This window comes from Amphiura filiformis, chromosome 9 (genome assembly GCF_039555335.1).
Source record: "Amphiura filiformis chromosome 9, Afil_fr2py, whole genome shotgun sequence".
NCBI lineage: Eukaryota > Metazoa > Echinodermata > Ophiuroidea > Amphilepidida > Amphiuridae > Amphiura > Amphiura filiformis.
In genome coordinates, this window is record NC_092636.1 from 51,565,749 (window position 1) to 51,587,925 (window position 22,177).

General features: G+C 35.4%; 1 protein-coding gene across 1 annotated transcript; it reads left to right on the forward strand.

The window, feature by feature from the left end:
* Nucleotides 1-1,372: 1,372 nt before the first annotated feature.
* Nucleotides 1,373-21,086, forward strand: LOC140161131 (uncharacterized). Its single transcript, XM_072184559.1, has 7 exons — nt 1,373-1,900; nt 13,340-13,508; nt 13,994-14,153; nt 14,881-15,079; nt 15,769-15,845; nt 16,556-16,615; nt 16,985-21,086. The coding sequence occupies exons 1-7, from the start codon at nt 1,843-1,845 to the stop codon at nt 17,780-17,782; spliced, it is 1,521 nt and encodes a 506-aa protein (XP_072040660.1). The 5' UTR covers nt 1,373-1,842; the 3' UTR covers nt 17,783-21,086.
* Nucleotides 21,087-22,177: the final 1,091 nt, after the last annotated feature.

Sequence of the window (22,177 nt, forward strand, 5' to 3'; positions counted from 1 at the left end):
ACCCTTAAATTAGTAATGTTCACTGAACCGTAGCACCACTTCAAGGTCAGTGACAACATTTGAGATTTTCTTCCACTCAAATACCGAGTAAACCCACGCTTGGGGTATGAAACGAAAGCAGAACGTATGGCGTTGGGGTAAATGGAACAGTCGGTATGATGTTGCCCAATTTTTTTCTTGATTGAGGGAATTGTATTCTCAGCGTTCCATTTACCCCACCGTTCCATTTACCCCAATTTATGTCGCATTTTTGTATTTAAAAGAGTCTTTCAAAGTCTTGTCCGAAAGGTCGGCATAGTATAGAAACCTAGCTAATAGTAATAGTTATTGTATAAAATTAATTTTATTAAAATCAATTTCACACGCCTCTTTAATGATGACTATTATATATTCAACTTGACATTGTGACCACTTTCTATTAAAGTTCCAACGGAGAATTTCTCAAGTGGATCGATTATCAATCAATTTACGGAGGATAGTAATTTAATATAATTTAAATATTGCACATCCCCATGCGGAAAAACACCCAAAATATTGCAAATCCCCTAGCGGAAATGCACCAAAAATTTTGCAGTTCCCCACGCGGAAATACACCAAAATATTGCACATCCCCATGCGGAAAAAACACCAAAAATATTGCACATCCCCTGCCGGAAATGCACCAAAAATATTGCAGTTCCCCACGCGGAAATACACCAAATATTGCACATCCCCTAACGGAAATGCACCAAAAATATTGCACATCCCCATGCGGAAAAAAACACCAAAAATATTGCACATCCCCATGCGGAAAAACACCAAAAATATTGCACATCCCCTGGCGGAAATACACCAAAAATATTGCACATCCCCTAGCGGAAATGCACCAAAAATATTGCACATACCCTAACGGAAATGCACCAAAAATATTGCACATCCCCATGCGGATAAACACCAAAAATGTTGCAGTTCCCCTAACGGAAATGCACCAAAAATATTGCACATCCCCTGGCGGAAATACACCAAAAATATTGCACATCCCCATGCGGAAAAACCCGGAGGAAAAACACCAAAAATATTGCACATCCCCTGGCGGAAATACACCAAAAATGTTGCAGTTCCCCACGCGGAAATACATCAAAAATATTGCACATCCCCTAGCGGAAATGCACCAAAAATGTTGCAGTACCGCATGCGGTACTGCACATCCCGACCTGCATTACCGCATGCGGGAATGCAGGTCGGGATGTGCAGTTCCGCATGCGGGACTGTAAACGGAAGTGTGCAGTACCGCATGCGGTACTGCACAATTCCGCGTCCCAAAAAATAGTTCCCCATGATGCATAGCGTGTGAATTACCGATCCAATCGGTTGACTCAACGATGACGTATCGGAGTACCCCATTCATGCATGCGGTAAGCTATTCAATAGCTCCTATTCAATATCGTCATGCATAAATAACGACTTCTAAAATTCACTATTGTCTCGCCATGATAGTCCCACGAGTTCAGAGGTCACAAATAGTCGAAATTTACATTTTCAAAAGAGCAGTGGTGGAATAAAGCAATCGTCATCGCAGATTTTGTTTTATTTTGGTGCAATTTTTCATCTATGAAGCCATTTTTCATCTATCAATTTCATCACTACACGCGGCTGATAAATGGATCTATTATGTAGGATTACGGTTATGTAGATAACGTCGTAGTATATTCGACAGATACAACGTTACCTGTGCGGCGAAAATAACAATCAAAACACTCGCTCTCTCTTGCCTTATTTTACATATAGAGAGAATTATTTTTGTAAGGAATTTGAAATATTTTATACATTCATCATATTCGAACATTTGATAAGCAGTACATCATGTCGATCTCAGAATTTTCAATGGCAGAATCTGTGTTTTGGGAGGAGCCGTATACAAGTACGTATGATTCAGTATATTTTATGTTTGTATTTTGTAAATAGTATTGGATTTTGAAGTGGTGCGTATTGTGCTATCCTATTGTAATATATATGCTGAATTGTGTGAAAGGTATTTGAATGTTTACTCATGTACTTCTGTAACAAAGGTAACAAATTATGCTGAAGCATGATGCGCCGATATTAATGAAATATTTGAAATTGAGTAACGATATTAAATATCATTGCAATCGTTATTTTTTGCTACATCAGTACCAGCAAACTGGATATATATGGATATATATATATATAGAAATGTACATGTACAGTGTATACTAGTATTCCTATTAAACATGCACATGTGTGTAGGGGTGTAGCTAGGTGTGTGTAGTAAGTATGGGGTGGGTGTGTGTGGGGTTTGTGTTTAAGGGGTGAGTGTTAATGAAAATCAAGAAATGTAATAAACACACTGCAAAACAGTGTTTAGAAAGTGAAGGAAAGAATGTGTTTAGAAACGTTATGTTTAGAATATGGATGTCAGATGTTTTAGAAATTGAGCACCATCATTGACAAAATGGACACATGAACCAGGTGGTGGCTGACATGATCGAGCCGGCAACTTGTGAAAGCGCCCGGCCGTATGGTATTTTCAATATACTTGGTTAGTTTTGTGGGGTTCATTATCGAACCCCAACGGTTTTGGCTTGTATTTGTATTATTTATTAACATAGGCCTATTTGTTTGTGATATTTCAAGCGTTTTAAAATTTCAAAATAATCCCATTCAATAACACGGTTGACGATGAAAATTGACTGAATTTAGAGAATGCAATGCGGCCACCACCTGACATGAACTTAGCTTCTAAACGTGTTTACAAATTGAAGGCAAAATTGTGTTTAGAGAAGTGTTTAATTTCTAAACACTGTTTTTCAAGTGTACGTTTGATAAACTTTTAACTGCAATGAAGTACAAAATACATGACGTACAGATATATTTTAGTTTTAAATGTTCTAAAACAATGTACTCATGAAAGTAGCTTTCGTGGACAGTTTTCATTTGATTTTTGTACTTTCACGAATGCCGAATTATTATTACGGTATTATCAATTTCTAATCAAACTATTTATTTACAAATATCATCATCAATAGGACACCTGTTTAAAAATATTTTCAAGTCAGCGCTTATACATGACACAAAATGATATATATATTTTTACTTATTTGTGACACGTGCAGGATTGTTTTTTCCTCATAATCATATATATCAGGTGTTACCTTTAAGGAAACTTAATTATGTTGGACAATGAGGGAAAATAAGATTATGATGAGCACGTTATAGCTTCCTATAAACCAAATCATTTAAGCCTCATTCAGTAAAGGAAACTAGTTGAGGTAATCCAATCTAGCTGACAAAACTGTTTTAGGATGTACGTGATTTAAGCAAATCAAGTGATCAAATAAGATAGTGTGATTGGACAAGGTGATTGATAATTTGGTATTCGTTTTAATAATTGCAATGTTCTTGACAGTTGTGTCGTATAGTAAACACAAACAAGTTTTAAACGTTATATATGTGTTTTGCTTTTGGTCAAAAGGTTTTTTAACCACATTTTGTCAGAGTGTTACATTCTACATATTAAGATCATGAAAACGTTTTAAACGGTTTATTTGAAGAAAAAACACTACAAGTGCATTTTAAAAATGTCAAAATATGGTTGTAAAATCTGATTTGTCAAACGTAAATTGCAAAATATTTTGTCAACACCTTAGGTAACAATGTAAAAAACAAACAAACAAGTACCAATGTAACATTATGATTATAAAAATGTTGAAATGTTTTGCATAATGTTTTCTAAAAATGTTTTGAATGTATTAAAACGTATTTGCTGTGTATGGTTAACTATTTGCATCTAGATTATAGAATTGGAAATTAAGGTGTTTCTAATAGGGAAGCTATGGGAGTGGCGTTTGGTGCGATTTATTTTTGGCGTTTTTGACAATTAAGGGTTACTATAAAAAGACTGAAAATGTGATACTGTTCATGTCTGTACAGTAATTGGATGTTGAGGTAGTTCTGGTGATTGATCAATTTCTGTTTATTTTGATGGAAGTAGGTCTTCAACTAATTATAGTAAAATCAAATATTATGGACACGTATACAGGTCTGGATTGGAATGTTTCAAGTCAAATCTAAATTTGGGAAATTGGTTTCTATAAAAAGAAAGTATAATTGGTTGGTTGTTGCATGGAAAGTAGGCCTATAATAGGCTTATTTAGTTTTCAGAAACACATTCTTGTTTTCAAGTCGTGTTTTACGAGTATTTTCCCTTTTATAGGAAACGCCTTAAAGCTCATTCGGAATTCTAATTAAATGTCAGATATTATAGAAATACAGTACTGTTACTGACTTTTGAGAAGGAGAACTTTACATATTGTCGTTGTAAATTTGTCACTTTCACTCATTTGGTAAAACATTGTAAAACGGGGAACAGTACAAAATGTCAAATATGAAGATATTGTCATTTTGCAAGGGACACACAAACTGCTCAAAGATGTTTTTTTGTTGTTGTTATAAATGAGAAATCTTCAAATTTGACATGTTGTTCTCTTTTTTCCTAATTTACATACGATGATTTTCCTGCCCAGCAACATATAGTCATCATAGTACTAAATGCATAGATATTTTGAAACTGGTTCAATTAAGGGAACGGATAGCAACGTTTGCACAGTATTTTTTGTGGGACATGAGACATGTGAGAGCATATCAGACATATTGAAATGCATTTTGAATACGAGGAATGTCCTTCTGATATCAAATAATTTTGATTTTTTGAAATGTGCGATATATATAGGCCTACAAATTTTATGGCAAATTATTAAAATTTATGTTTTTTTGTTTTTGTTTTTTTAATTTTTGATATATAGGCCCCAGGCCTAGGCTATTTTGATACGAAATGTCAAAATTTTCAAATGATGGACGGCTTTTCCTCCCAGCTACATGCACTTTAAGTACATTAGATTTATAAAGTTTACTTCGAGGACTGTTTAATATCAATTTTTTTTAAGTGTCAATTTTTAATAATTTGCCATGAAATTTGTATAATATCACGAATTTAAAAAAATCTAAATTATTTGATATCAGGACATTCATAGTATTCAGAATGCAATTCGATGTCTGATATGCTCTCATGTTCCCGGCTTTAATGTCCCACAAAAAATACTGCGCAAACGTTGATATTAGTTCCCTTAAAGCTACATGTATTAGCTTGTATTATACATGTATGTCTAACTAATATTGGCACCGGTGAAGAATATCGAATTAAGTTTTCTCAATATTTCATGTGCATCCCCGGGTTGTAGGCCTACATTGTCCTAATCTAATATAAAAGCTCTTCTTATTTTCCCAGCCTCAATCCACCCAAATTAACATATGTTCACAGTGCACAATGCAGTATCTAAATCGATGTAATTTTATGCTTTTGGTTTACTCTAGTCTTGACCTCTAAACACAAGAAAACCCAAGTGCATCGTATATTATCCTGGTGTGTATGGCACCCTGTGTTTTAAATGCACCTGTGTCGCCGATACCATAAACTTGAACATTTTTGTCTACAGAAAAAAATGTTCAAATTCATGAATATAGTAAGCTGTTTTGGGTTTTTTTGTGGGAAAAGTATACTTTTTAGTAGGGACTAATGACCTAATTAACCACACGTATTTCATGTCACCAATATTATTTTTTAAATATACCGTGATTGTCACTTTGTGGTATATACCTTTGTTTTTGTAGACCCATTCATTTTGCTCGAATGATCAATTTGTCACAGAAGTTTCGGGCCTGGTTACGAAAGCACAACCCTTTTCTTTCATGTCATTTTTTATCTATCCATCGTATATTGCTGCACAGTAGAATAGAATGCATAATATTTTGTATTAAAAGACAACAGAGCCAATTTTCTGCTGCGCTGAACTTGGTATAAACATTTAGCTTCGGAAGTACGTAAATACAGCTGTCCCCCTTGTTTATATTACGATAGAAAGGCAAATGTCATACAACTTTACAAGAATGGTAAAGTTGTTTAATTTTCGCATTCAATCATGCGCATGCATTGCACACACACCCCCCACCCTACACACCCACATCCATCATCCACGCACCAAGTTTTAAAAATAAACGACTGATAAAGAAGACTAAAAAGTTAAAGAAGATGCGCCGCGAGATTATATTTACACGCAACATTATTTACGGTAGGCCTACTTGAGTTATATTTATGTTCCATAATATTTTTCTTTGGGTCCAAAATTGACACAAATTCTACACCATGCAAGAACAAGCAAATACACACACCAACCCTGATGATGTCCTAAACCCTTCTTTCTTAAATCCCACAATACATTATTTATTCACAAGATTATATATGAGAAAGTCCCATCGCTTGCAGCCAAAAATGTTAAATCTTCCAAAAATAATCCTAAAATTGTTCACGTTGAATATTCGGCATTGCTATGTCTGGGAATTAAACGTTAAACCCGATGGGCAATGAGCTAATTTTAGGTTTAGTTTTCAAACAAACGCGGATGCACCAAATTGCTCAATTGTTTTTACCTTTACATGCTCAACTTCGATGCGAATTTTGTTACACTGTTTGATTGTATGAGGTTCTCTTTTTATACACCTTTAAGTGCCTAAAATTGCCTTTCCAACCTTTTCTAATCTTTATCTCCATAGACTTTACATGTAAAATAAAAAGGTTCATTCAAGTTTGTGATAAAATTGGCACAAAATGTTACCTGTGCATGCAAAGCACTAGTTTTCGAGAGGGGCTATACAATTTGTTCTGTATCATATACATTGTATGGTCTTTTCAAAATTAAAATGTCCATCTAACGGAAACATAGGCTTATTGGTAACATATTATAGAATTGGTTTAGCTAATGGTATGTGAAAATAAGGGCAAGTAAACTCTGCAAAACATTATGATCTATGTGGAATTCTAGATATACAGTGCACCAAGAAAATACTGGTATACATGTAGGGCCCGAAATTATGTACATTTTTAATAATACAATGTATGTTTAAACTTTTGAAACTGCATGATATAAAAATGCATAGATACTGAAAAATGGCACAGGTAGCAAGATCACTTTCAATCACTTTACATTTGACCGTGCTACCTGTCACCAAGAGGAACGATCTCATCAATGTTGTGGTCGGCTTGTAACTACGTTCCTTGACATTGCCTTAGGGCGGTTGTGATTTACACGAGCCAGCAAGTGAGAAAAGTTTGGATGGGAGTCCAGGACACCTTTGGCTTTATACGGTAAAATATAGGGTGGCACCACAGATATTGGAACACAATATCTGTGGTGGCACGAATTATACTTTTAGCTAATACATTTGAATTTGAAGTAAATTTGAATTGCAAACCTCAGGTTCATATTTCTCAGACAAGATAGAACGTAATAACCATCATACTCATTTAGTTCAAAATAATGTTGATCTTCGCCATCAACATCACCATCATTCATTACACAAGTCGTGCAGTTTACTTAATAGTAGATCGCAATTGAAAATTTTGGCATATTATTCAGCGCACGAAGATACCGAATTTTACTCAAGAGCCATTTACTGCCATTTTAAGAAACATAGCAATTTGATGCAATTTTATGATGTGACTTAGACATCATGGACATCATCCAGTGTTAACATTCGTCCACTAAAAATAAAATAAGAGTCTTCCATAGCAATTAATGCATCGCATTCAAATTTTTTGATCACCCTGCTATGTCAAGTTCATGCCCCGGTGATGTTATTTCACAAGCAGCAGGAGATTTGTATAGAGTTTTGTGCTGTAGTGTAGATTATGCTAAGGAACATTTTCTAAAGGTGCAAAATGAAATCCTAATAAAGGGGCTGGTATTTAAAGTCCGATAGCTTTAGTCCACTATAATGAGAAAGAGAGACAGTGATGACAACTTGGTATATAGGCCCATAATACATCTTGTCATCTTTTAATTGATTGTGCATAAAAAAGGTATGTGCTATACACAACTTGATATATAGAATTTCCTGAAATGATAATCAGCTTATGACCATGCTGTTCTTCCTACCCCACCTTATATTTTATCTAATCCCTCCTCAACCATGTCAACGAAGACCCAAAGAAAACAGTCAATCATCAGTATCCCGCGATCATCACATCACCATCGAAAAATAGGAAACGACTGCAGATTGATATGCAATAAAATAGGTGCAATAACCTAGACCATGACAAGATAAGACTCTATGATAGGACATATTAACCATAAACACTTTGGTCATTTTATTAGTGTGTTAATCTTGACCATCAACATCATCATCATTCATCACATTTGCCATCAATCAGCACTGCCCGATAACCCCGATAACATTATACATGTAGCAGTGGATTGTATAGATTACGGATTAACTTGGGGGTGCACGGTGCATGTTCTGTAGCTTTCTGTAAAATACGCAACTGGATGAAAACCTTTATTTCAGTAAAATTCTCCTGAAATGATAAAATCATATCATACGACCCCTTCGACCCTCTTTAGTAGCTTTTAGTCTCTCGACGAAAACAAGACCGATAGAATATCATCATATAAATTATTGATATCGCCACACCGGGTCGCCACAATAACCACATTATCATAAATGTATATAGGCACCTATATCATAGATCATTAGATGACAATGCATATGCAATAAAATGAGGGCAACAACCTAGACCATGACAAGATAGAACATCAATTTGGTCATTTACCCAGTAGTTTGTTGATCTTGACCATCAACATCACCATCATTCATCAACCAAGCCAGCAGTCAGTCTAGAGACTGCAGGGAACCCCGATCTAAGGGACGCACCATTAGATATTATCGGGGGGGCTAGGGAGTTTTTGAAAAAAAAGTTTTGCCTCACTGATGAGTAAAAAAAAAAAATTTGCCTCACTGATGAAAAAAAAAAAAAAGAAAAAAAAAAAAGTTTCCCCTACCCAGCTCTGTATAAAGGTATACATTAAAATTGAAAAAATACAACTTCGGCGCCGAAGGCAGCGAAAAAAAATTTTGCCTCCAAAGCCAGCGAAAAAAAAAAATTTCGCCGCCTTCGGCGGCCAAAAAAAAAAAATTTCTGCCTGACCCAAACTCCCTAGCCCCCCCCGATAATATCTAATGGTGCGTCCCTAATGATAGATACGAAACATTGAATCGTAATTCATGTGGTAATTGTGCTGTCGATTATGATTACAATCTAGTGACAAATGAGACAACTTTTTACGACGGACTGGCAGAAAAGGTGACCCTGGGGAGATGACCTTATTCTCAGGTCACGACTGACCGGTAGGATTGGAATGACCATGATCACTGACCTCTATAAATAAGAATGCTTCAAGGCATCAAGGAAATTTTAATTTTAAAAACTCTTACCGCTTCTTTTAAGATCAATTAAGCTCATTTACATGCTTACAAAACAGTAGCAATGTTGCTATTTTATTACAAAGAATCCAAAATAGATAATTTAGAATATAAAATGTCGACTAAATCGCACAATACAACACAGAATGTAGTTTCAACTATTATAAAGGCTCATACACTCTAAATTACAAGGATTTAAAAATAAATCCTTAAGACTGTAGTTGGGGACCAATCAATTTTAGATTTAAAATTAATCTTATAGATTTGAATTTTAAATCTTAAAGATTTAATTTTAAATCTTTAAGATTCAATTTTAAATCTAGCACTTGATTGGTCCCTAACTACAGTCCCTTGGGATTTATTTTAAATCCTTGAAATTTAGAGTGTACACCAGGACCCATTTGAATAGTAAAATATGCTAGATTTTTATAATATGCTAGACCTTCATTGAATTCAACTATATTGAAAGAGTGATGCGAAGTATTCCGTTAATTGCCCGGTTAATTGTGCCCCGAAAGCAAATTCACACCAAATCATCTTTAATTGGATGACCAGTGACAAATCTATTATATCAAGTTCGATTGAAACTTGGACGAAAGTACATAAAACATTAAACAATGCCATTTTCGTTGCATGGAACGATTCGGAGCAACAATCGGAACAAAATACAAAGCCGCTAGAATTTTACAAAATCAGAATCATGGGAGTAAATCATAGAACTAGAAGTGTCATAGTTTCTGAACTTGATCTTAAATCAGATATGTAAACATGATGTCTGGGTTTCAATCATCGAGTGGTTTGCCCTCCAATGCGAGGGGAATTTAATTGCACATTGTACCTGTCATAGCTCTCTCATCAGTCTCATACCAGCACATTTCGATACAAATTACCGAAATTAAATTAAATTTGGTTATTTTTTTGTTTAAATTGTGGATTTTTTTTTCATACAGGTAATCGTCACCAACTCACCATGTAATTATTGTATTTGTTGTACTAGGCTGGTATAAAATATGAATGAATTAACAGGGGAAAAAACACAAACAAACAAACCAGACTGAGGTTTATCTTTTTATGTTCATGAATTTTAGAAATCCACCTTGATATTAGGGCGTACTCTTGTTTGTGTCAATATGAGCTATAAATATGTTTGAGATCCTATAGCCTCAGTCGTTCCCCAAAACTTTCTGATCACGTAAATGGTGATACAAGTAAAACATTGACATTACGTGATTTGCGTCATTTATAAGCTTTAATGATATCTGAGACTATTCAAGTATAATAGTCTCAGATGATATGTTCCTCTTTTGCTGTTGTTGAATTTGAATTTGACAGTAAATGAGATCAGGTTCAATGATATTGCGACAGCGTGCATGTTGTTTGTCATTAATTAATTGGAAGGTGAAATCTAAATTGCTCTCATTAAATTAATACTTAACCTCAACATTTTGTCATGGATACAAAAGTTCGATCATCGGGATGCAACAAAGCAAACAGAGAAACAAACAAATAAATGCTTTATTTTTTATGATTTGAGCATATAATTAATATAAGTGACACTATAACCATGATGACCCATCCTAGATTGCTATAACCATGATGACCCATCCCAGATTACTAAAATAAAAGTAAGAACCATGAAGCCACTTCCTTGTTTATTCAAGACAAAGAATGAAATGAATTTTCAGAAATTGGGAACCCCCACTTAGTCAAACATGTAAATGGATTGGTTTTGGTGACCTAACATGTACTTCGCCACTCTGTTCGCTTAGGTCGCACCGTTCACAAATTACGTTACAGGCACTTTTGTATTGCAGCGCATTGCATACAACATTTTATGTGTGTGGATGGTGGTAATATTATTTGGATATTTGTTTGAACCAAAAGTCGTGATAGGATTAGGGAGTGTTCATAAATACTTTGGTGGGGGGGGGGGCTGGAAAATATATTTTTTTCATGTCGAAAATTTTTTTAACCCCCCCTCTTCGCGAACCCAAAACTTTTTGACCCCCCTCTTAATGGACCTAAAACTTTTTGACCCCCCCCTCATATTAGGTTCAAAACTATTTTGACCCTCCCCCCCCCTCATTTGTACACTATTTTCGCCCATGATGGGGATGAAAATGCCTTTATTGTGACAATGTGCACATACAGCGCGCAAACGTTTTGTATTTTACACTATTTTGGCCCATGATCAGGGTGAATTTGGGTGGAAAAGGGGCTCCTTGCCACTATTCTTTTCCTTTGCCCTCCAGATTTTATCTTTCATTTTCATTCATCTTTGTCATGGGGCACTTTCCCCCTTGCCCCCTGGCTACGCTACTGCCGAAATGGGGTGTTTTGCTATTTGCTGGGCCAGTTCGTGTAATCGCGAAGCACAAAATTGTGCAATTTTACCCTATTTGGGCCCAAAACACGGTGCTTTTCGATGTGCTAAAAAAGTTGCATAGGGCAGTTATTGTTTTTTTTTTCCTCCTACTAGAATCTTTAGGGGGATGTCCCCCATGGAAAAATTAGGGGGTGGAAACGTGTACCCCGGTTCTCCAAGATTCCTCCGCCTATAATTGTAAAGCAACATGATTTAGTTGATAATAAATTAATAATCTGTACTGCATGAAACATTATTGTAAAATTGTCAACACTAAAGAAGAACAAAGTTATTGCAGTCTTTTGGTGATTAAAAGAGCAGATCAGAAGGAACTGACACAAACCTCAAAATTAAGTTATAGACAACAAGACAATTTTTAACACTTGATACTTATATTGAATGACTTTTCAAAATACATAGAGGACCTGATCAAATGCCCTTATCTGGAATGAACTTTTGTTCTGGTTTTAGGGAACATTTGCGCGCGTAGCGCGAAAAAAATTTCAGGCTATTTTATATTTTTGCTTCAGGACTAATGTTGCTAAAGTTTTACACCCCCCCCTCTACGTGCCCAAAAACTTTTTAACCCCCCTGTTCATACACCCAAAACTTTTTACCCCCCCTCTTCAGAACTCCTAAAATTTTATGACCCCCCCTACATATTTTCCAGCCCCCCCTACCAAAGTATTTATGAACACTCCCTTACACACAGGAAAATATTTTTGAATGTTATTAAAACGTTTTAAAATCCTTTGCACCATTTATATAAACCTGACATTTCTGTCAAAAGGTTTTATGTTTGTTGGGTGGGTGTACGTGGTGTATGTTTGATATAGAGGGGTGTGTGTGGGGGTGTGTGGGGGGGGGGTACAAGACGTTACATAATGTATTACATAATTACATATATTGTGTATCATAACCATGATAATGCTCCCCATATAATCCAGCACCGAAGCTGCAATATTAAACATATCGTCTGTAGTGTTGTTTCACAAATTACCGCAGCAAATTTGATCATAAATTCATTATCATATAGGGGGGCTTACATTTGTAATATGTTCGAAACAAGCTACATTGTACGTTAATAATAACAGGTCTAAGAGCAGAAGTAAGTTCATTGCTGGAGATGAGAGTCTAGAAAAAACGGAAGTAATTTGCTTTTAAAAGGGCATTGCGTGATCCACAGCCTCATCCCCCACTTATCTCAAAAAAGTTGAGATTTTTATATCACTGGAAACCTCTGGCTACATAATGTTTATGTACAAAATATTTCTTGCAGATAAAATTCGTTTAGCAAAGATATTGTGAAATTTGAATTTTGTTCTGGTGCACCAGAACGAAATTACAACGCATTGTCTATGGAGCAGTGTAATACACATAATCATGCATAACTCGCGAACGCAAAATCGGAATCAACTGAAATTTTGTGAATAGGTTTTTTTCGTGGATATCTAATGAAAAATGACATAAATAGAGGATGCTAGGATCACGAAATACTCCTTTAAGGCCCTAATTTACCATATAAGATGCGTTTGGAAAATGCATCTGATTATAATCTATTTTTCATTTCAGCTTACAGGAAAACTTTTCAATGTTATATAATTATTATTGTTATAAAATCATTAATTTTGTTATTACATTTTCTTCCTGTCTACCTTGCAGTGCCCGGACCATGTAGGACATGTTGTCTACGATGTCCATGTCCAAGCATCATCACGACGATAGTCTTCGTGATTGGTCTGGTTGTATTCAGCACGGGCGCCATCTTGGCAGGGGAAGAGACCGTCGTTCTTTTTATCTCGTCAAATGCGTTTGGTGTTTTCAATAATTGGTAAGGATGGGATAAATAAATAGATAAATGTTTTTTTTTTAAAATAATGTAATAATTGAAACAAATAAATATTATAATCATATATAGGCCTAACTAAATCCCAGCAAACACAAAAATATTTTCAAGCGTTTTTTAATAACATTTAAAGGCACATTCAGTGATTTGCTCATCCGGACGATCGTAAAAATCATCAAAATTCAGATTTTGGTACCTTTGACATTGTCATAGATGTGCTAACATAGCCTGCGAGTGGTTCAGCCAAAAGCCGTGTATTTAAGACAAAATAAGACATTTTTACACAAATCTGTAATTTAGATATTGACAGTATCTATATGTATTTGAATGGGGCTTCAACTTAGTCAGTACTGCTGTTTTCTTTGTTTTTTGCCAAATTTGTCATTTCAAAAATACCAAATGACAATTTGAATGACTTATGCATGGCTGACTTTCTTGTTAACGTCAATATTGTTGTTTTCATTATTCAGGAACGGCTATATAAAATGGGCAATATACGTGCAGTTGGTGGTGATGGTCCTGTTAGGCATTATACTCCTGGCAATGGGCTTCCTTGGTACTGGTTCCACAAGGAAAGAACGCATGTGTAAATTCAAAAACCGCGCCACTGGAAGATGCCAAACTGGAGTGGTAAGAAACAACAAATTAAATTCACAATATACAAAATATTTAACAAATGAATATTCTCTAGGGCTCTAGGGGTTAGCAATAAGGTATGCCACTCACGAGCTACGCTTTATTCCGTCAGTATGCACCACTCTCAAAATAAAGCCAAAAAAGTGTGTGCTTGCCTTCCAGCCACCGACCGACCCAATATTGGCCAAAATCAGGGTCGGCCCTGTCCATTCCTGCATCAATGTTTCCAATAAACTTGGAAGTATGCAGTTGTTCTAATTGAATCCATTTTCATGGTTTATCTTGCGTATTGAAGGTCTGAAGTGAAGTATTTAATCTTTCCACATAATTAATGATCATTGCATACAGGCCTATACAGTAGTGAGTCTTAAAAAAAATCCGACCGACCGACCGACCCACCCCAAAATCCCACTGGAGGGCAAGCAAACATTTTTTTGGCCTTATCAATCATCAGTGTGTGACTGATGGTTAATGTTATATAATAAAAAGTAACATATATCTCCACATATCCTTACTCAAAACATGTATTGCTTGAGAAGGAGAGAGGAGGAAGGGAGAGAGAACGAACCAATATGATCAAAGTTCCATTACTTCAAGATAACATTAGAAAGCACAAATAGTTCAAAACATTTTCATTTTTTAAGAGTATTAATTTGATTCAAATTTGCTTTTTGGGAATTGTCTTAACATTTTTCTTTATCGTATTTTACCCTTTTCGCAGTTTATGATAGTTGCATTCTTCATGTTCATCCTGTGGTTGGCGGAGTGTTTCCTTACGTTAGCACCTCTCATGTTCTTCGTGGTACAGAACCGTGGCATTTGTAAAGTCTATCACCCAAGTGACGAACTCCTGGCTCATAATGAAAGGCCAAATATCATAGTGAATGAAGACACAGTTTGTTTGGATCTACGACAGTGGGGTATGTTACCAGTCAAATTAAAAAATATATGTAAAGGTTCCATGTCAATGTGGTCTCTAATTCATTTCAGGGTATGAAATTGTCAATTAGGAGACTCGAAAATTTGAAAACAAAGAAATACCAAGTCAAATGTCCTGTATAAGATGTGGGGCTTCGTTTGAGGGGGTCAGAAGCTATTTTCGGTTATTTGTAAGGGTCGAATATAAATAACACACTGTTTCAAGGGTTGATTTGTATTCGCCTATAAAAAATTATCTGATTGCAATTGCTATATAACATTGTATAGTATCAAATTTGATTCTTGTGAAAACTTCAAAAGTTGCTCTTCCTTTTAACATTTGTATACCAAAGTAATGAACCATGATGACAAAACGCCACAAACAAATAAACAAACAAGAGCTGTCTTTAAAAAAGACATGGCCGTTTGGATGTATCACTGGGGATAAACTTAACCCAGTTTGATTTGCATTATATAATCCACATATGATGTACTAGGGTTAATGGTAAAACCCTGCTTTGGAGCTAGCAGCACCATGTTGTGATGTTCAATTTAAACTGCATGGACGACGCTATATACAAATTGAAGATACTAGTATCCGATAGATACACAGATAACTGTAAAATATAAGAATTCATTTACTCCGTTAAAGCCAATTACACGTTTCATACATGTTATTTGTTATTCACAGGTCTAGTGGACGCGTCCACTGTGGACCCAGATAATTTTGTTTGTGGCTCAGCAGTTAGGGAAATTTGTTACGAAAGCGTAAGTTTGTTCGATTGTTTTTATCCTACTCGTATCAAAGGACATTGTTGCTATAAAAAGTGACTGATTATGACTGTGTTCCTTACTGTGTTCAATAATTGTTGGACAACACATTTATAACCACGTTGACGGAGCCAAATTAAGCAGAACCATTTCTCTCTTTTTGTTTCGACCCGACATTTTGTTATGAAATGGTGATATGCAAATCACAGAAAGAAAGTGCAAAGATTTCAAGAGATTAAAATCCAGGACCTTTCGCGAGGGCTGCATGCCCTGGCCTGGATTCACCCTTCTGAGATGTCAAGCTTTCCTCAGATTGGCTCAAAGTCTAACAGGAAAACATATAGGGAATACTGAACCTGATGTCCATCATGATTGAGAACAACCTGCTTGCTGCATCATGTGTCAAATTGACAAGCAGATCTTGATAAAATATCATCAGTGATGAGTGATGACCAGTTAAAAGTAATTTGAAAGGGAATGTTGGAATGTTATTTTCACCAATGATTCATGATTCATGAATATATCAAAAAATTTTTTTTTAGCAAAATAATGTTATGCAACGATAATGACGACATATATTGTTGGATCGGTGGTTCTTGTCGAAAATGTTAATATAAATAATGTACAGAAATACATGTACGTACGTACGTATCAACATTCGCAGATATATAGGCGAAACATAATCTTTGGTTGTTATCTTTCTCTAGTGGGTGCTGTGGTATTGGTGCGCATGTTTTGGAGGAGCTCTACTTACATTATTTGCAGTGGTGAGTATTGTTTTGTGACTTTCTGTTTATTTGTGCAGGGTTCTTGTTAGGTCTTTTTTTAAGTTGACACTTACCGGAGTTTTTGACAGATTTAAGGATCTATATTTAAGTTCAGATTAGCAGTTTTAAGGTAGCACATAATATCGCATTGCGAATACAATGTTTGAATTCCTTCATAGATTCCTTGATTCAAATTTTGGGCGCAACTTAAAGAATTTGGTATGCGTGGGTGGCGTAGGGTCTACCTATATTGTAAAACCTAGCCAAATTTTCTTTGCTCCCCATTCATCATTTAAAATTGTTACCTGGTCAGTTTCTCTGTAATATTGTTGGCTACTATTTATTTATTAATTTTCTTCTTTATTTTAGCTCTTTTACCTTATCAATTTGACGGCCAACTTTGCCAAGCTGAGGAAAGGCTTCAAGAAAGGTCGCGTCGATAGGAAAACGGGCACGTATGTTGTCACCGGATCTCGAGCTGGTTCACGAGCAGGCTCTCTTCGCGGAAGTCGACGATCCCTCCGCGGATCACGCAATTCTCTTTTGAGAGGATCTAAGAATTCCGTTAGAGGATCAAGGAATAATATCCTTAATAACGCCAATGCCAATGGTGCAACAACTGTGAATTCGTACTCTGTCAGTGGAAACCATGTCAGAGATGGACAGCAGAGCGAGGTTTCCACATTGCGAATGAATGCCGCCTTTGAGGCACAGCCACCATTGGCCGGCAGTGGTGATAATCTCATGCGGGATGACTACTACCTCACTCCAAATTTTGGCGCCATGAACACTGGATATAATGATAACAACGGCGGGTTCACTGATCACAATGGCGGGTTCACTGATCACAATGGCAGCCAAAGTTCTTGGGGTAACACCAATGTTACCAATGGAAGCACATTTACAAATCTCAAAGCAGAACTTGAGACACAACTGGAGAAAGAAACACCATATGCTATGTCGAATGGCACCCATCAGCTTCATTCTCAGAACAGCCATGCTGGTAGTAGTATTAGTAACTCACACACACAATATTCACAACCCATTCTTCCACCATCAGCAGGTCTTCGCCCACCTGCGACACATAGCACATTTAGCGATCCAGATCCGCCCTCGATACAATCATTAGACTCAACGTATAAAGAACGTCATGAGTACTTCATATGATTTTTTTTAATAAAATGAGGACTTTTTAAGTTAACATTACACCTTGATATGAATGGGTTGAAACGATGTCCATTTTTTCCAAAGCGCAGATATAATTATTTTGAAGCTGTGTTTTTAGTCAATTGTTCATAAAATAATATGAGATGCAATACACGTGGCTACAAGCAGATTCAGATTCTCAATATACAAGTACTATGCAGAGCGATCCGTTTCTGATTGCTTTTACAACATTGCCACTGTCCTCGGATCCGTTTGACTGGATTGAGTACAAAGTATAGCTAAGAGTACTTCGGTGAAAATTGAACACTATTCACGATTTCTCGTCATCCTTAATCCTCAACACTATCACAGACGTGACTGTTGACGTGACAATGTTATCTATTTCATTATTAAGGTTTGAAGTTATTCAAATGACTCAAAGATGTAATACTGACCAAAAATCTACATAGATAAGAAGAAACAAATTCTTCAGAAATATTTTTATGAAATGAAGTGGCCTTATTTACATCAAACGCAGGCAAGATCTATTGGGAGGTTTTCTGGAAATCGCATATTTTTGTCATTGTACGAATATTAGTTTTTCAAAAAAGTTAAATCCATCTTGGAGTGAATATCAGGACTGAACAATCCTTTAAAATAATGAGGTCTACTTGCTACATTTTGTACATTAGCTGGAAGCACGAGTTTATAAAGGGTCTTTGTTCGACTTCGTCCATATATATCATGTTGTATGTTTAAGAATTCATGAACCAAATATGTAAAAGTGGCCGAATACAAGTAAATGCAGCAACTGTTTATTTTTATACAAACAATATATTAAATATATAGGCTGACAAATGTAGAGGTTTGGAGAGTATTCTGTTGGCTGAAATCCGTTTCGTTATAGAATGAACTATCTATCTTATCGTTTTGTGGTATTTTTATACAAAACAAGCGAATTTGAATGATATCCCCATTCTATATGTTCCGTACAAGAACGGAACAATGCTTAGCATGGCAAAACCGTTTTCTAATGACGTTCTTGGCGTAACTTAGCAAATGTAGAGGTTTGGAGAGTATTCTGTTGGCTGAAATCCGTTTCGTTATAGAATGAACTATCTATCTTATCGTTTTGTGGTATTTTTATACAAAACAAGCGAATTTGAATGATATCCCCGTTCTATATGTTCCGTACAAGAACGGAACAATGCTTAGCATGGCAAAACCGTTTTCTAATGACGTTCTTGGCGTAACTTCATAAGTCTATTATAAGTGAAATATTTTATTGCAAGTATTTTAAGATACATGTAAAGTTGACGCATTCTTTTGATTGAAAGCAAATGAAAAATATATAGTTATGACATTAAGAATATGACAAAATGATAATGATTATCAATACTTCATCATAATATTAACAACTCGGTTCTGAAAAGGGCTTAGTAGTATTAAGGTAAGTTAGTATGTACGGGTAATTATATCAAGTAGGAATATGAAACGCCAATATCTTACGAACTCATCAACAACCATTGGATGTCCCGGGTCTGCGCTGGATATCCACATTTGGAGATATTGCACAGTAGCCAACACATGCAGATATAGACGTCGGCTGTGTTGGTTTCCTGAAGACCCCGGCAACACCACTATCACTCTGCACTAAAGTGCTCAATATTAGCACTTTGAGATATGGTGTACAGTGCTTAATGTTATCACTTTAGTAGGAGACTGATGTCTTCATCTGCATCGGGTGGCTACTATGCAATCACGACAGAATTCCATTATATATTATAATTGAACGTTTAGAGAGTTTCAGAGTTATCGTCTTTTGAATTGGCACGATTAATTATTGAACTGTTGTGGTAAAAAAAATCGTGCCTGTGTTTGTCTGTTGCCAAAGGCCAAGACCGTGCCTCGTCTGTATATTTAGGTACTTTGTATAATATTGCAGTTTATAAAAAAGAAGGATTTTATGTTTGTAACTTTTGTAATTTATAGAAATGAAAATTGTAAATATTTTGTTGGTACCGTAGATTTTAATGTCAGATTTGATATCGTGGCTTTATACTCGAAATAAAAACGTGCAAGATGGTGCCTAACTGATTTCTAACTTACACTGTATAAGAATCCACAATTTAGAATTGAATCGTACTGGAACATATCGAATGTCTTATATTGTGTTTTAAACAAATAGATGACAAAGGTATCTTGTTTTATATCATCAAGGGTGAATTAATGTTTGAGTATTTTGACAATAGAGAGTTTGTGTAATGCAGTTTACTTCGTCGTCTAGAGGATAATCAAAACAACTATAGTGTGAAACTCCCTACAATGAACGAACAAATTATGAATAATAAAAAAGTTGAAGTAAATTTTAGAATGGCATTTCGCAAACTTTTCATTGTTAACAGACCAGAGATACGTTGTTCAAAAGTTGAACAGTCATGACTTTATAAGCAATTATATCACAGATTATTTTGTCATGTTTTGTGTTGATGTTCATATAATCAAAATTTCGAGAATTTCGTATCCTATACTACGGTATTTGTTCCTTAAATTTGTGTTTGTTTAAAATGCTTTATTTTTTTTATTGAACGTACTCAAGTAAGTAAAGTCGAAATCAAAATGGCGTTTGATCACTGATTCAGACATTTTGCCAGCTAAACGCATTTGAAGCATATGTCATTTTAGGATGGAAATAACGAGATTAATGGCAGTTGTTTTACGTAAGTGCATATGAGACACATTATCTAATATAATGTGAAACCACGCAATAGCCTTAATATTGGTGTAAATTTTAACCAATAGCCTATTTCATTTTTATTATGATATTTTACCAAATGTCCATGGCCTTCGGTTTTTTAAGTGCCAAGTTTTTAGCTCATGTTACAAATGTATTTATATACATAAAGTCATGAATACAATTACAGATACGGCCTTAATGTTCTTTTGTTATTGATATTAAAAGGAATACCAACTTTTAGGAGAAATAATCATTTCATCTTTTCCATCCATTTTTATATGTCAGCACAAGTTAAAATTTTATTACAGAAAATATTTTGCAGTATTACTTTGAGATTTGTTGCATAATTTTGTCCCATAGATTTTTATACTATATTGAAACTATTTCCAAACCAATGGCCGATGTCTACTATACTAGTAGTTTTAAGCACGGTATGTCACATAACCCATTAAAGTCCGGGTTAAATGCATTGTCCAATTAAATGTTATTTTCGAGACTTCATATATCAGGGTATTTGGCTGACATTATTTTTGGTACAAATAACATGTTCTAAGATTGTACTTTTTATCCACTGTTGTCATAGTTTTTTGTTATGTAAATATTGATTTATAATATTATAAATGATAATACCACACTTGTGTGTTTTGTTTGTGTCATTCCTTATTATGATTAATCCAGTCGAAGAAATAATAGGAAAAGTAAGAGATATATTATACTGGACATGCTGGTTAGTCATGTAGAGCTCTGTTGACGAGACGATTCATATTTTGAAGAAAAAAAAATTAGGAACCGGGGGCATCAACCCCCTCAATAATTTTGGTGCGGGGCTGGAATACCTTTCAGCCCCCCCCCCCAATAATCCTAGGTGAAGTCAAAAAATTGTGATGAAAATAGAGGGAAATGGGTGTTTGTGACCTATATTTTGCAGCATTTTCCGACTCCCAGGGGAAAACCCCCCTCAGGCACCCCAGGGTGGCCCACCAAACAATTTTCAGTCCCCAAATGTTGAAAATCTTCCTAAGCCAATGAATTTGAATTTTGAATTTGACCCCTGTATAAACTTTGACCTTGGAAATCTTGAATTGCCCATGGGTGACAATTCTGCACCCCCCCCCCATTCTCATTCTGTACCACCTAATAATAATCGGCGAAGAAAAACACTATATAACTGGCAAAACTTAATGAAACTATATAGTCAGCTGGACATTAAGCCTTTTTGAATAACGGCAGACACAATGGGAGGGTGATGTTCAGTTTAGGTAAAACCTTGTGAATTACCCGGGAAAAGTGCTTATTTTCAAGATATGGACCAAAATGGGTCAAAATTTGCATTTCAATGTTTTACCAATTTTGAGGATATATATGTAGCCATAAACCAAATTTGAGGACCTAATTGAAAAAAAATGAGACAGAAGTAAATAGGCTTGTATCTCTAAATTAATAATATGTAACGTTTATTATTTGGAAATGTAAGTGTAACTAGTTATCATGGTTATGGTGGATTGAACACTTTGAGTTGATAACTGAGCCGTTTTTTCACAAATATGTTATTTTGGAAGATACATTTGAATTCGTTTGGTCATTTCCTTTCCATAAATGTATACTAGTTAAAACAATGATCTCATCTTGACGCCAATTTTCTGGATGACACTTAAGTAAAAACGTTCCGTACAACTTCA